The sequence below is a fragment of the Microtus ochrogaster genome, chromosome 5 (genome assembly GCF_000317375.1).
Source record: "Microtus ochrogaster isolate Prairie Vole_2 chromosome 5, MicOch1.0, whole genome shotgun sequence".
Classification (NCBI taxonomy): Eukaryota; Metazoa; Chordata; class Mammalia; order Rodentia; family Cricetidae; genus Microtus; species Microtus ochrogaster.
The window spans coordinates 91,546,039-91,562,476 of record NC_022012.1 but is presented as its reverse complement, the minus strand read 5'-3'; the positions used below and the strand labels follow the sequence as shown (position 1 = coordinate 91,562,476).

Below are 16,438 nucleotides of genomic sequence, written 5' to 3'. Positions count from 1 at the left end.
CCCCTCTCTCATTGCCCCCTCCCTTCCTGTGATGTCATCAACTACCTTACAGAGGGACTTTAGAAGCCTCCTGCCAAAGGTCTTGTACAAGATTCTGAAGCAGATCCCGCAGCTCCAGTGAAGCCTTCAGATGCCTGCAGCCCTGGCTGCCAATTTGACAACAATGGGAGTGATCTTGAACTAGGATCAACCAGTCCAGCTACTGCTACATTCCGGACTAAGGGACCCTCAGGCAACAAGGGAGAACTTAAACATTTGGCATCTTAAGCCAGTAAGTGATGGGGACACTTGTTATACACCAGAAGATAACTAATACTCCTTCCTTCTTGGAATGATAAGACAGCTGCCTGACTGGCACCCATCCAGGCTGGATGAGGCGTGTGCAGTGCCCATGGCCGCCCTGCATGGGCTGAAGCTTACCATCACTGTAGTCGATGGGCGAGTACCCACCCAGGAACAGCGAAGCAGCAAAACTACTGACCAAGGAAATCCTCTGGAAGAGAAGGGAGCAGGGTGAGAAAGGACTCCCTTCCACACACCCTAAGCTACAGTACGCTTTCTGTGCATGCGTCCATGTACACAGACACACAGACACAGAGAGAGAGAGACAGAGAGAGAGAGACAGAGAGACAGAGAGACAGACAGAGACAGAGAGACAGAGACAGAGAGACAGAGAGACAGAGAGAGAGAGAGAGAGAGAGAGAGAGAGAGAGGAGGAGGAGGAACTGAAGCTAAAAGTTCAGCAGGGAGTGATGATAGAGACTGAGTATCCATTCAGGCTACAAAACTGTCATGATTGATAACAACAAAAGTCAGAGCCCTGTGAACATGTCGCATGTAGGGAGGCTAGTTTCCCACCTGGAATCCATTCGTACGCCCTAATTCCTCACTCCACTTCCATGTCTTTGGCATTTGGTCACAGAGAAGGGGATGTGTGGCCACAGAACACAGAATGAGGCAAGATTCTCAAGACTACCACGAGTTTAAAGACAAAATGACACCCCACCCACCAAGAAACTCCAACACCCGGTCACGTCCCCAAGAGAATCACCGATGAACTGTAAGCATCAGCCTCAGAATCTTTAGAGAGGGAACCACCACCTCTAGTCCCCATTGGGACAAATGCCTTGATCCACACCTACACCTTCAGGAGGGTTTTCATTCCTCAGTGGCTAACACTGCAGAGTAATCTGGAAGCTGGAATCATTAAGTAATAAACTGCAGCCAGGTATAGTGGTATCGTCCTGTGTTCTTAGCACTAGAGGGAGAGGCAGGGGTTTGAAGGCAACCTGGTCTATACAGTGAGTTCAAAGCAAAACCCTGTCCCAGAAACCACACTCAAAAAAAAAGTAAATAAGTAAAAAGAATGAGCCGGCTGTGGTGGCGCACGCCTTTAATCCCAGCACTCGGGAGGCAGAGGCAGGCGGATCTCTGTGAGTTCGAGGCCAGCCTGGTCTACAAGAGCTAGTGCCAGGACAGGCTCCAAAGCTACAGAGAAACCCTGTCTCGGAAGAAAAAAAAAAGTAAAAAGAATGAATGTTTATAACTCTTATGAGTTTGCCAGACTTGTACAAAAGCACAGTATGTAGTTGGTTGTGGAAGCCAGGCTTCGGGACGGTCCCTGATGATAGTGACTGACCCACGTGACCACTCCAGGTACCACCAGCACCGTCCGTGAGCTGGAGCTCTGGACTGAGCAGAGAGGAAAAGGTGATCTGGGCATCGACATTCATCTCTCTCTGCTTCCTTTAGGGTTCCTTATCTTATGTATCCTTTATCTTATGTATCTGAGCCTTTGTCTGCAGGTATCTATGCTGGCACCACACAGCATATGTGTGCCTGGTCCTCACAGAGGCCGGAAGAGGATGTCCAAGCCCTGGAACTGGAGTGACAGATGGCGGGAAGCTGCCATGTGGGTGCTCGGAGCTAACCCCAGGTCCTCTGCAAAAGCAGCCAGTGTTTCCAACTCCTGAGCCACCTCTCCATCCTTCTCTCTGCTTTCTGACTAGAGACACGGTGTGACCCATGGCCTCAAGCTCCTGAGGCTTCAGCTGCCCTGACGTGATGGATTTGCGCCCTCGACAAGTGGGCCAGAGTCAACACTTTCTCCTCGAGCTGCTTCTATCAGCTATCTGTCACACGAAGAAGAGAGTGAACTCCAACAAGGAGCCCAGCACGGAGGGGCACACCTGTAACCCCAGCACTCAGGAATCCGAGGCAGGAGGATCACCCGTTCCAGGCTAGCCTGTACTACATAGTTAAATCCTGCTGCCGAAAAGACAAATAAAGAAAAAAAAAGAAAAAATAAGGAAGGATGGCCAGCAAGATGGCCCAGTAGGTTAGGGGACTTGCTACCAAGCCTGAAAATTTGAGTTCCATCTCTGGGCCCCATGTGGTACAAGGAGAGAACCAGCTCCCATAAATTGTCCTCTGACCTCCACACACACACCCAGACACACAACTAAATAAATGGGATGATTTTATTTTCTTTTAATAAAATAATAAATTTAGGAAAGGAAAGAAAGGAGGGAAGGACAAAGGAAGAACGTCCTAAGCAATTTTATCATCGTGAAAACATCATCCAGAATGTTTATATAAATCTGGACAGGAGAGCCTGGAGCACACCAAGGCCATGTGGTACAGCCTATGGCTCCTGGGCTCCTGTACCAACTGCCGCAGACAATTGTGGCACAGTGCCCTCTGCGCATCTACAGTTAGAAAAGACCCTGTAGGTCGTGGGGATTGAGCTCAGGCAGTCAGGCTTGGAGGCAAGTTCCTGAACCCTCCGGCCATCTCAACAGCCCCTCTCTGAATCTCTTAACACCTGCTCACCAAAGGCCTTAGCCAATGTATACGAGGTGTGTCTGCGCTGAGACGAGTGTGAACAACAGGATATAAGTGTGACTTTGATGGAACACGAAGGCTCACCGACCTCAGAGTGCGAGTAGGCCTCGGGGTTTTGCTGGAAGAGCTTTGCTATCTGGTTGCCTGTAAAGCGCTGGGGAGAAAAGAGCATAGATTCTTAGAAACTCTTACCCTACACAGAATAATCTCAAAGTGCAGTTAACATAACACCATCTGGATGTGGTGTAGAGTACCAATAACTTTGAAAAACCCACAGGTCCAGACATGCTTCCTACCAGCCAAACACAGAAGACGGTGTATTTGGGCCTTTGAGTTCTGAAAATGTTCTTAGTAATGAGCTCTGGGGCAGTCAGCAATCCTTCTGCATCCACAGACAAGGCAGTAGCCTTGACTTTCTGGGAGAGCGTCTCATGTGTCAGTCAGTTCTGTGACTGGCCCTTACTGGTAATGTCCTTAAAATATATTTATTTATGTAATTAATGTGTATGTGCCAATGCCTGAGTGTGTGTCTGTGCATCGTGTGTGTGCAGGAACCTACAGAGTTCCGAAAAGCATTAGATCGCCCTGGAGCTAGCTAGAATGAATGAACTGCCATGTCGGGGCTGGGAACTGAACCCAGGTCCTCTGCCAGAGCAGCCTGTGCTGTTAACCACAGAGCCTGCTTCCCAGCTTCATGAGACCAGAGGTGGGGGCTCAGATAGTCTCCTCGTGGAAACCGTACTGTTAGTGGTCTAACTAGACTTAAAATGTTTTGCCTTTATTTTCACTTTGCTTATGAGGGAGGTAAATGTGTGGCTTCCTCACATAAATAAAATGGACATGTCTGTGTGTGTGACTGTCCATGGAGATGCCCGAGAAGGCCAGAGTGAGTGTCCAACACCCTGGAGCTGGTGCCCTGGGAACCAAACCTCTACAAATCCAGAGCAATCTCTAGACCTCCATCCCCTACTTAAGCCATAGTCATGTGACCCTAAATACCCAATCACAACAAACTCTGGGGCCGGGGCTGAAGCCTTTGGGGCCCCTTGAGTTAAGTCTACTGGGCTCTAACTTCTTTCGACCTCAAAAGCACCTCAAATAGACTATGTTCTGCTTGCTATCGTGAGGTCATAGACCACGAGTCTGAGGCAGCCACTTCTCCCCCTACACCCCTTCCAGTAGGGGTGCAGTCATGTCCATACCCCAGCCCTGGCCAGGGACTACATAAAAGGAAATGCCATAGCCTACTAAATGAGTCAGGGCAGCCTGGATTAGAACCAAGCTGGACATTGGTGGCACATGCCTTTAATCCTAGCACTTGGGAGGCAGAGGCGGGCAGATCTCTGCGAGTTCGAGGCCAGCCTGGTCTACAGAGTAAGTGCCAGGACAGGCTCCAAAGCTACACAGAGAAACACTGTCTTTAAAAACCAAAAAGAACCCAGGGCCAGCATGAAGCCTGGCTTCAGGACCGACACTAGCATCAGTTCAGACGGTCCCTGCACATCTGGGAGGCTGGGTGCCCACTACACCCTCCCAGAGCCTTACTCCCCATCCCAGCATGGGTGTTACCTACCTCATAGGCCCGAGACCCTGTGAGGCAGCTGAGAGCCCGGGCTCCGCCCACGGCAGCCTCCAGCTGGCGGCACTGAGCTGTAGTGCTGGAGTCCATCCATATTGGGCAGTCGCTGATGGAGAAGCAGGCCTGGAAAGAGCAGGGGAGGTTCGGGTTTCCCTTCTACCACTAGACTAGAGGCAACCCTGGGGCTGGCAGTCACACTGAAGACCCTGGGGACAAGTCTTCTGCAGGACCAGCGAGGTCTCTCAAGGAAGCCCGAGGCTGGATGATCTCTGTTAAAGGTGCCAGGGCAAACCAGGCTGCAGAAGACGGGCAGAGGGCAACAGCGGCACCAGAGCGCAGGTCAGCTGGGGCTTTGGAAACAGGAGGAGAAGGGAAACTGGAGACCTCACCTCCCAGCATCACCAAGGGCCCACCGCTACTCCGCGAAGGAAGGGACTCATTTTTTTTGTTTTGTTTTGTTTTTCAAGACAGGGTTTCTCTGTGGTTTTGGAGCCTGTCCTGGAACTAGCTCTGTAGACCAGGCTGGTCTCGAATCACAGAGATACACCTGCCTCTGCCTCCCGAGTGCTGGGATTAAAGGCATGTGCCACCACCGCCCGGCAGGAAGGGACTCATTAATGAGAGGCCATCTGAACCTCTGGGCAACGCCAAGGAGATGTCAGCTTGGGGATGAGGCAGACCATATTCCACCTCCCACTCATGATGGTGCAGAGATGTCCCAGATTGCTGGGTTCACCGGACACAGGGGTTGCTCTGCAGGCTCTGCGGGTCTATTAGATTCACAGCATCTTTACCTGCAGCTGCTGGTGTAACGGGAGAGCTGGTGACAGGCTCGATAGCACCAGGCTGGCTCCAGTCTTCCAGTAAACGCTCCCGTGTTGCTGTTGAGGGGAACACAGGCACATGTTCATGTATCACGCCTGGAGCCACAGCCTCTTGCAGACGCAGAGCCAGGCCTCAGGCCAAAAAGAAACACAGAAATAAAAGTCTCCAGGACTATCTATCTCTTTGTCACATAGCTCAGTGCCTTAGACAAGAGGTTTCCGCTATCATAAAATGAGAAGGAACTCCTTCACATCACCTCAAAGCTTGTGGGAAGGGTTCTAGAATCATCAGTCTGTGTCTTGGTATCTTTTGTCAAACTGTAGTAATTTTTCAAATAGCGTCTACAATGGTTCCTGAAGTTGTCTCATGCCATTTATTCACCTAACAAACATACTGGGCAGCAAGACCATGCCAGACATGAGTTCATAGGTTATTACTGACCCTGATGTCCAGGACAATGAAATTGAGTGAGGGAAGGACGCAAAACTGCAATTACAAAACCCCATAGCAGTCTCAGGAGACGGCTTGATCATCACAGTGCTTGTCTCACAAGCTTGAGGGCCTACGTTTGGTCCCACATTTAAAAAATAACCTGGAGCCGGGCGGTGGAGGAACACACCTTTAATCCCAGCACCCAGGAGACAGAGACAGGTGGATCTCTGTGAGTTTGACTGAGGTCAGCCTGGTCTAGAGAGCGAGTTCCAGGAGAGCCAGGGATGTTATACAGAAGAACCCTGTCTTGAAAAACCTAAATAAATAAGTAAAATAACCTGGGGGGAATGGAGAGATGGCTCAGTGGTTAAGAGCACTGACTGCTCTTCCAGAGGACCCCGGTTCAATTTCCAGCACCACATGGCATCTAACAACTGTCTATAACAACTCCAAGATCTGACACCCTCACATAAACATGCATGAAAGCAAAATAACTATAAAATAAAAATAAATAAATTTTAAAAAAGAAAATAACAATAATCTGAGCACGGTGTGTGCTTATAATCCAGTCCTGGGGGTGTGGGAATAGGCAGATTCCTGGGGCTCACTGGCCAGTCAGTCAGCCTAACCTACTCGTTGAGCTCTAGAACAGTGAGAGACCCTGTTCTCTGACCACCCACATGAACAGACGTGCATATATGCACCCTCTCACACACAACCCTGTGAAGCCACAGTGATGAGAACACAGAGAACCCAGCCAGCGGGTGTACAGATTGGGAGCATGGACAGGAGAGGCAGGAGGGAACTCCAGGCTAAGAGAAAAAGCTGGAGAGAGAGCTGGGCACCTGCTGCCAAGCTTGATAACCTGAGTTTGACCCCTAGTGTCCACATGGTAGAAGAAAAGAACCAACTCGCAGAAGCTGTTGTCCTGAGACCTCCACCCATTTGCTCTGGCATAATGTCATGAATGCACACCTACTTTAAATAGCTTTTCATTTTAAAAAAAGAGTAGCTAAAATGTAAGAAAGTGTGTTATGTTCCAGGCACTGTTCTACGTATTTAACAGTCACAGTGACCCTCTGCCAGATAAGGATGTGGAGGCCCGGAAGCCTGGGTGATGACTTGGGTCAGGCTTCTGTGAGGCAGAGCTGGGCATGCCCAGAGCTCCTCTTCTGGTTGGCAGTGCCACCACCAGCTCAGAATCTCCACTGGGACTAGAGAACTTGAGGACTGAGCACAGGGTTGGGCACTCCCTCACTACCTGATGCTCTCGACAACAGGATACTACAGCTCTCTACTGAAAATACTCTCAGGGTGGAGAGATGGCTCAGCAGTTAACGGAGCTGGTTGCTTTGGCAGAGGACTCAAGTTTGGTTCTCAATGCCCACAGCAGCGGGGCTCACAACAGCTTGTGATTCCAGCTTCAGGGGAACCAACATCCTCTTCTGGCCTCTTAAGGCACCTGCACTTACGTGAACAAACCTACACACACACACACACACACACACACACATACACCTAGAAATAAACACATTGCTACTATCACTTCTTATTGTTTTTCCTTCCAAGAACTAGAAAGCCATTTTAGTGCCACTAAACGGCCATAACAAACCCACATCTAATGCTCCTTCCATCCCTTATGGGGCCTGAACATAGCTCCCCTATCAACTGCCCTATTTCACTACTGTTTATTGAGTACTGAAGAGTGAACGTCGGGCCTCATGCATTCTAGGAAAGTATTCCATCACTGACTTATAGCCCTAGCCCTCTGTTTAACTGATTTTGAGAGAGCATCTCATTAACTTGCCCAGGAGAGCCTCAAACTTACTCTGTAGTGCAGGTAGGCCTTGAACTTGCAATCCTTCTGCCTCAGCCTTGCAATTAGCTGGGATTACAGGCCTACACCACCACACCCACCTAAATGTCCTATTTATATCAAGTAGGAGCATCTCAGATCCTTTAGCAAGGAGACCAGTCATAGAGCCCTAAGGTGAGAGAGCTGGAGGTACTGTCACTACCAAAACATGCGTACTCACATTTGAGGCTAGCCTGGTCTACAGAGCGAGTTCCAGGACAGTCAGGGCTACACAGAGAAACCCTGTCTTGAAAATCTAAAAGGAAAAAGAAAGAAAGGGAGGGAGGGAGGCAAGGAAGGAAGGGAGGGAGGGGAGAAGGAAGGGAAGAGAAAGAAAGAAATGTGCACCCCACAGGAAGCCATGAGCTCAGCCCCCACCCGCTGCTGAGATCGCCAAGTTCCCAGGGCAGATGTGGCTGCTGTGGACAAACCTGGCCTGCTCCAGATAAGGCTACAACTTGAGAGAAGTCAAAGCCCGAAGCCTTCATCTTCTCCAGGATCAGGTCCAGAGCCTGAGAAGAACAGAATCCACCATGACTCAACAGAACCGCTGCGTCCTCTAGACCACAAACCTCAGCACAGAAACGCGGAAAGCTCTGCCGTGGGGGTGGGATCATCAGTGCAGCATCTGTGTCAGGAGAGGTCATTAAACAAGCCGCATCAGTCAAATAAAAGGGTCAACTTGGCTAAACACAGTATTTTTGTTTGTCTGTTTTAAGCACTTATTTTTTCCAGACATGGAAGCACACGCCTTTAATCCTAGCACTCAGGAGGAGGATCTCTGTGAGTTCGAGGCCAGCCTGGTCTACAAAGTGAGTTCTAACAGTCAGGGCTGTTAGGCAGAGAAACCCTGTCTTGAAAATCCAACAGAAAACAACAACAAAAACCCCAGATTTATTTGTATTTGTGTGTATATATGTGTCTATGTGTGTGTCCCATGTGTGCAGGTGCCTGAGGGGGCCAGAAGAGGTCATGAGATCCCCTGAAGCTGGAGGTACAGGTGATTGGGAGTTGTCTGACATGGGTACTGGCTGCTAAATTCAGGTCCTCTGGAAGAACAGCCAGCATTCTTAACCTCTGAGTCATCTCTCCAGCCTATTTTTTTTTGAGAGAGGGTCTCACATAATCCAGGCTGGCCTCCAACTCACTAAGCAGCTAAGTGGAGGGGGGTCCCTGCGGGTGTCCAGGAAGGGAAGCAAACCACTCACAAAGAATGAAAACCTGAGCTGGGTGGTGGTGGTGCACACCTTTAATCCCAGCACTAGGGAGGTAGAGGCAGGTGGATCTCTGAGTTCTAAGCCAGCATGGTGGCCAGACATATAGAGAAATCCAATCTCAAAACAAAACAAAGCAAAAGCCAGTGCAGGTAGACTTGATCAACCTGGATCAAACTTTGGGGAGACTAACAAGAAGCGGTGTATTCCCAATGTATTTAAGCACAGCGTAATTTGGGAAAAAAGTTTCCTGGTGTAATACAACCCCTGGTGCACAAGGAAGCATAATCACATTGAGACTCAACTCAGGGTACACGTAATTTCTTCCAAGAAGAGCACTTCTAGAGATAGGCTACCTGTACTAGCTTAATAGAGGTCACTGGGGTATTAGCCACTTCCTGTCTTGGTTGTAGGAACTTGATAGCCTGGCCCAACAGATAACACCAGCTTATCAATCACTTCCAATTCTCAGGTTTCTGGATGGAAGAACAGGTTTTTCATCTTTCCTGTTGGAAAGACAATCCAGTGTGTTTAACAATCAAGGTTTTTCTGGAGCCACAGGGTCACAAGGACCTCCCATTAAGCTAAACACCCAAAAGCTAATGATGACCTTGAACTCCTCATCTTTCTGCCTCCACCTCTGAAGTCCTGGGATTCCAGGTAGGCACCACCAGGCCTACTCTGGCCACATAAATGTTAAATAAATGAAATCATAAACCGTTAATCCTCAGGATTTCCGCCTCTACTTGGCACCCCCCAAACACAGGGGAAGAACCAGAGCAAACAGCTCCAATTTGTGTTTTCCTTTTGCTCATACTTCTACTTCACCATCTGAATTACCCAAGGACAACATGGAAGAGCAAAGCTAGGCAGATGTTGCCATCAGGAGGGTGCAGGTTCAGACTCTGTACCCAGGAGCACGAGGCCACAGGACTGAGGACAGCCAGTGGTTGTGCTGTTAAGTGTCCATCTAATGTTCTCGATCTGGCTGGAATCTTTTTCCAGAAGTGGGTGAGATACATGATGGTGTCCAGCAGAGTCTTACTGCTAAGACCTCACCGCCAGATGTGTTGCAGGAGGTCCTTCCGCTCCTCCAGCCTATAGCCGCTGAGATACCAGCCCATTGGGGCGTGGTCTCTCTCCCTTTAAAAAAGCGGCCACTTCCCTCTCCTCTCTCTCTTCACTTCCTGCTCCGCCAGCGACTAGACTCCCTTCCTGGTTGCGCAGAGGGCTGACGGTGATCTGTAAGTTTTTTTCCCCTTTAAATAAATACCACCCTATTAATCATAATTCCAAACTGCTGTGGCATTGTTTATGACTTACGCCTACATAGATGGGCTGGGATGCAGTTTAATTGGTAGAGCGTTCACCTACCATACATAAAGCCCTGGGTTCCAACTCCAAACCACACACACACAAAAAAAAAAAAAAAAAAAAAACCAGCGTGGAGGTGTGTACAGAAGATAGAGGCAGGGGGAAATCGGAAGTTCAAGGTCATCCTCAGTTACACAGTGTTTGAGGCCAATCTGCAATACATGAAAACCTGTCTCAACATGTATCTATTTCATGGAAGATGACAGACAGACAGATACATGAACATTTCATGGCAGGAATCTGAGACTCATCCCGGCCTATATCTTCTGAGGGCAGAGAAATAACCCAGCTCCATACTAAGGTCACTCCTGGCCCTTACAAGGTCGTTTGTTAAACCTCAGACAGGAGGGCAGGGACTGGCAAACCTTGAAATAAGTCCAGCCCCAGAGGCTGCCACAGCGCAGTGACCACCCTGGCTCCACACGCAACCCCGGATCTGCTCCCACCTACACTGACACAGCCCTTAACTCAATGTCTGGGACCCCTTGACCCTTGCCTCTGACCTCCCACTACCACCGCTGATCCGGCGCTGTCTTCTGGGTGCCTTTCAGCCAACATGTCTGGTAGAATCCATCCTTAACTCTTCAGTGTCTGACCCATGACCAGGCAGACAAAACAGATGGTTCAACAGGGATGGGAAAATGCAGAAAAGCTTTCGGCAGACACACAGTGCTGCCTTCGGCTTTCAAGTTAAAGGACTTTGGTACCATCAGTCACGAGGCAATCCAGGCCCTATCACATCTGTGTTGAACAGATCCTTGCATAGGTCACCACATCTGGCCAGAGGTGGATCATGGTGGATGGTTCTAAAGAGGCAGGTTTAGCTTGGGGTTGATCTCAGCCTGACTAGTTGACTATAAGACACTGCCATGGGGACAAACACTAAGACACCGGGGACCATGCTTGGACTGACAGCAGAGACTGGGAAGCCTGGCTCTCTGTCCTTTTAGAGGCAGCATGGGTTGGGGACACAGCTCATTTGGTAGAAGCTCCAGGACTGCATGCTGGGCATGATGGTACACACCTATAACCCCAACACTTAAGGAGTAAAGACAGGAGGAGCAGAAGTTCAAGGTCATCCTTGGCCACCTAGTGAGTTCAAGACCACCCTGGGCTATGAGACCATGCTTTTAAAAAATAAATAAACAATCTTTGTTGCTCTGGTACCTGGAAGTCCCTTGAGAGTCCTCACAGATAAGTACACGCACCAGCTAAGGCTGGTCTGCCTCAGGAACCACGCAACTTGTTTTAATCCCAGCTAAAGGACGCCCCCATGAGATGCCACCTTGGGGCCACCAGTGACACAGGCTGGATACGGGAGAAGGAAGGGAGCCTCCCTATGCTTACCTGGACCCACATCAGGACTGGAGAGGTGACCGTCAGCCTGTCCTTGTGTACATGGACACCGCCCTGAGTTCTGCAGGGAGAACAGGTATGTGGGACGGAGCTCCAGGGCAGGCTGAGCTCTGAGAAGCTGCCCCGTGGTGATAGGAGACCGCCAGAGAGAGGACACTATCCCGTAAGTGCCAAGGAGACTCTATGTTCTGGCTGGGGAAAGGTGTGAAGTAAAGGCCTGGAGTCTTTGTTCGTATGAAACTAACAACTCATTTTAATTTCAGTTCTCATTTTATCTATATACATGTTTTGCCTACACGTATGTCTGTGTACCACGTGTGTGCCTTGTGCCCTGGGAGGTCAGAACAGGCTATAAGAACTGGAGTCACAGAAGGCTGTGAGCTACTGTGTGGGTGCTGGGAATTGAACCCAGGTTCTCGGGAAGAGCAGCCAGGTCCTCGAGCCAGTGCTCTTAACTGCTAAGCTGTTTCTCTAGCCCTGCAAAAGCATTTCTTAGAAGACACCTCAGAGAGAAAACCTTGCCTAGAAGGCAGGGTTGGGCCTCATGACTGAAAACTGGTTGCTTCCCCCACTTCCAGAGTCTTACATAGTAGATCAGGCTGGCCGGGAGTCAGCCCTGATTGCTGAGATAGCAAGTATGTACCACCACACCCAGCTGAGCCAGGAACTTTAGTTGAGACTGAGGGACATCAACTGTTAATATGTACAGAGCCTCCTTCTCTGGATCCCCAGGACAAAAAGGAAAATGAACAAAGTTTTCAAAAGGAGCAGTCAAGTGTGGTGGCACACTTGGCTGCTGCTCCTGTAATCCCTGCATTCAAGGACGCTGAGGCAGGAGGGCTATGAGCTGGGGTCTAGCCTAGGCTACAAAGTGAGTCTCCATCTCAATGACAACAACAACCAGATGTGGTGGCTGTAACCTCAGCCTCTGAGAAGGAAGCAGGAGGGTTTAAGGTTATCTTCAGTTACACAGTGAGGTACATGAGACCCTGTTTCAAAAAGGGGGTGAGGTGCAGGGCGGTGGTGCACACCTTTAATCCCAGCACTTGGGAAGCAGAGGCAGGCGGATCTCTGTGAGTTCGAGGCCAGCATGGCCTAAGCAGTCAGCTCCAGGGCAGCCAAGGCCACACAGAGAAACCCTGTCTGAAAAACAACAAAAGGAGAGGCAGAGAAGATTCACTCAAATGTAGCACCTGTACACATATGCATCCCTTTCCTTTCCTCTTGCCAAGTACAAAAAGAAAAAAGGAAGGCCCACCATAGATGTAACCTGGACTCTGACCAGAGCATGAGGTCATGCGAACCTTTTTTGTTTTGTGTTTTGAGGCAGGGTTTCTTGTGTAACAGCCTTGACCATCCTTGAACTAAGCTCTCTAGTCCAGGCTAGCCTCAACTCACAAAGTCCACCTGCCTCTGCCCTCCCTGCTGGGATCAAGGGTGTGTACCACTACTGCCTGGCTTTGTGAACATTTTTCTTTCTGACTTCACCAGTCTGTGGTACTCTCTCATTAGCTACAGAAGATAGCCAAGTACAACCATCAGAGTTTAGCGCCCAGCACGTGGCCCAGCAAAAGCACATCTCAAATGTCTGAGTGAGTGAATGACTTGAATTGGGAAATAAGAGGGGAAAAGTCACTCTCTGTATGGAAAGAAAAGATTCTCGGGGGCTGGAGAGATGGCTCAGGGGTTAAGACCTGGGTTTGATTCCCAGCACCTTACGATGGCTCACAACCATCTGTAACTCCAGTTACTGGCGTCTGATGTTGTCTTCTGGCCTCTGTGAGCCCCAAGCATGAATGTGGTGCACAGACATAAATGCAAGCAAACGCCTATACATAGATGATGATGATGATGATGATAACAATAATAATAATAGGTGATCAAGCTCTACATAGACTTCCTCTCTGGCACTGGGTTAAGCCAGAACAGTATAGCTAATAGAACAAATGATTTAGAGATCTCAACCCACCCACTCACGCACACCAGGTACATACCCAAATTCAGGAAGATCTCTGTCAAAATGCACACTGTCCTCATAGAAGACATTCAACTCTGCATCAACAGCAACGATTTTTACCTGGAAGACATTTATGAAAATGGTATCTAGGGTTTTCCTGGAAGACATTTATGAAAATGGTATCTAGGGTTTTCTCAGCCTCTACTTTCCACCCAAGGGGCTCCTAACTTCAGTCACGGTTCAGCAGCATTGCAACCACAGCAATAGAAGTTTCATGGGCCACATGTTCAAGATTCAGTAATAATGATAATAATAATAATTTTTTAAAAGAAAAAGAAAAAATTAAAAAATGGGAAACCCAGCTGAAACTCCCACTGTTTACAAGAATCTATTCCCCAAGCAGTGAAGACCAGGTCCAGACCTGGCAAAGAGGCGTGTCTCCAGGGGTTGTCCCCAGAGCCATGACCACATTCATGACCACATGACATCCTAATGAAGCCTTTCTAAGCTCATGCAAGATGGGGAAACAGGTCTCATAGAGTAAGGAGACTGAGTCCTACGGGATGCTCCTCCCAGAGACAGGAAAAGCTCTGCTTCTTCACCAATCTGAGTAGAGGGGCTCCACAGCCGTGGTGCTTATTCCCCAAAGATGCATGTTGAAACCTCCTGGGCGTCCCATGCCTGCTTGGCAGCCAGGTTTTGATTCAACCCAGCTATCTGCTGGAAACACCAACCTCTGACCAGCAGTCCTAGAATCAAGGACCCTGCCAGCCAAGAGAGGTCACGGGGGTAGGGGGCAGGGGGTACGGGGGCAGGGACGGGCAAAGTCCGTTTACACAATATGCCATTTCACTTTTCAAAGATGCCTGTCCTGGTGGCGCTCTCCTTTAAACCCAGCACTCAGGAGGCAAAGGCCGGTGGACCTCTAAGAGTTCAAGGGCAGCCTGATCTCCACAATGAGTTCAGACCAGCCAGAGCTAAACAGTGAGGCCTTGACTCAAAATATGAAATAAAATAATAAAAACAAAGTAAAGGTGCTTGGCTGTGAAGTGGATCTAGGTTAGCATGCGCGCACACCGCCTCCAGCCTGTGGGCTCTGCGGCTTTCGCTGGGTGTCCTGGGTCCCTGCCACCAACAACCCTGACTCCTCCTCCGATGGACCCCTGGGGTCACTTCCCCACCCCCGATGCACGTCCACGGGGTTCCGCGAGGAGGCACCCGCGGTTTCCGGGAGGGCGCGTGTGGCTGGCAGGCATCGCCAGGCTCCCACTCCGCACCCCACACGTACCTGCTGCGTGCTGAAGTCCCAGCCCAGGCAGCAGCGGCGGCCGGCGCGCTCCGTCATGGCCCTGGGGGTTCCCTTGGCGGGTCCGTGCGTCCGTCCGTTCCTGTGTCCCGCGGCGGCGAGACTCTCGCCTCGCTCCGACACCCAGAGACGACAGGGCCCGCCTCTCGCCGCGCCCCGCGGGACTCTGGCCTGGAGTCACGAGGCGGGTATACACTCTGGCGCCGCCTGCCGGAGGACGCTAGTGGGACTGCGGCTGGCTGGGACCCTTGACGGTCCCCAGCAGGGCAGGTTCCCACCCTGCAGTGCAGCGGCTTCCCTCCAGGTTCACCCCACTGCCCTAAGAAGCTTTCTTTCCTTGGAGACACGTGGGACACAGGAGGGAACTCTGGGGTGACTAGTTCTTACAAGTTCCTCAGGCGGTTCTGGGCCAGGCAATCCTTTGGGGTAAGTGGATTAGGTGTTCCATCTCATGGTAGTGACTTAAAAGTCACAAGGAAATGGGGCCTGAGGTTGGAAGACCTGGGCCTCGGCAGGCCTTGTCCGTACCTAGCACATCAGTTTGTTACCTAAATGGGTCGCATCTCACCTCTTGGATTTAAACTCAGTGTCCTTGGGTCTGTGAGATGGTTCAGGGTGAAGGCACTTGCCACCAAGCATGATAATCTTAGTTTCATCCCCAGGATCTATGTGGTAGAAAGATCCTACGCATCTTAGAAGTTATCCTCTGACCTCTACATGCACAGCTTGGCACATGTGCCAACACACACGATACACAAACAAAAAAATAATTACAACATTTGAAAACAAAGCCAGAGGCTGTGATGGCCCCTTGGATGAGACGTATTCATCCCTGCGGCCAGCTAATGTATTGGTGGTCTAAGAATATGTCAGGCATGGCTAAGTCAGACAAGAGTCCAAACCAGCCTGGCAGTGGTGGCGCACACCTTTAATCCCAGTACTTCTGTCAGTTTGAGACCAGCCTGCTCTGCGAGTGAGTTCCAGGACAGCCAGGACTGTTTCATAGAAAATGCTGTCTCGAAAAACCAAGCCAAATGAACCAACCAAACAAAAACAAAGCTAAACCAAACAAACAAACAAACAAAAACAAAGCCAAACCAGATGTGTTTATAGAGTTGAAGGCACCTCCTTTTCCCCGGTGACATCTTTCTAGAAATTCCATGACATCTGCTGCACAGACCATGTTCAGCCTTGCTACACTCCAGTGCTTGGAGCTCTGCCTGAAAAAGAAGGTTCCTGTCCTCCAGGACACTCACTACACATTGTGGACACGGGTCCTCAGCAGTCAGCACTCAGCACACCAGTGGTCAGACATGGGGACTGCTCGAGAGCAGGCGTGCCTCACAGCGGTTTGACCAACTTTTGTTTGTCTGGGCCTTGTGTTTTATTTTTTATTAATTCCATTTAAAAGGAAGAAAGAGAAGGAAGGAGAGAGAAAGGGAAAGCAGGAGAAATGAAACGTTTCCCCAGTCATGGTGGCATAGACCTGTAATCCCAGCACTTGGGAGGCTGAAACAGGAGGATCTCAAGTTCAAGACCATTCTAGGTAAACTATTAAAACCCTGTCTCAAAATAAAATTCAAAGGGGACTGAAGAGGACAGCACCCTTTAATCCCAGTACTCTGGAGGTAGAGGCAGGTGGATCTCTAAATTCAAGGTCAACCTTTTTTTTTTTTTTTTTTTTTTTTGGTTTTTC

The 16,438-nt window shown here is 49.7% G+C and overlaps 1 protein-coding gene across 5 annotated transcripts in view; it reads right to left on the bottom strand.

Moving 5' to 3' along the window:
• Positions 1–14,899, bottom strand: part of Xylb (xylulokinase) — a 37,241-nt gene extending 22,342 nt beyond the window's left edge. The window contains exons 1-8 of one of the 5 annotated variants that reach the window (XM_005348085.2): positions 14,725–14,899; positions 13,474–13,556; positions 11,471–11,540; positions 7,967–8,047; positions 5,218–5,304; positions 4,418–4,546; positions 2,933–2,998; positions 421–493 (exon numbers count right to left, since the gene is read on the bottom strand). In XM_005348085.2, the coding sequence (XP_005348142.1) occupies positions 421–493; positions 2,933–2,998; positions 4,418–4,546; positions 5,218–5,304; positions 7,967–8,047; positions 11,471–11,540; positions 13,474–13,556; positions 14,725–14,781 (646 nt within the window). In that variant the 5' untranslated portion in view covers positions 14,782–14,899. Of the gene's footprint in view, positions 1–420; positions 494–2,832; positions 2,900–2,932; positions 2,999–4,417; positions 4,547–5,217; positions 5,305–7,716; positions 7,757–7,966; positions 8,164–11,470; positions 11,541–13,473; positions 13,557–14,724 lie in introns of those variants that run through there. The other 4 variants (XM_026779398.1, XM_026779397.1, XM_026779399.1 and 1 more) reach the window with 4 other exon arrangements.
• Positions 14,900–16,438: the final 1,539 nt, after the last annotated feature.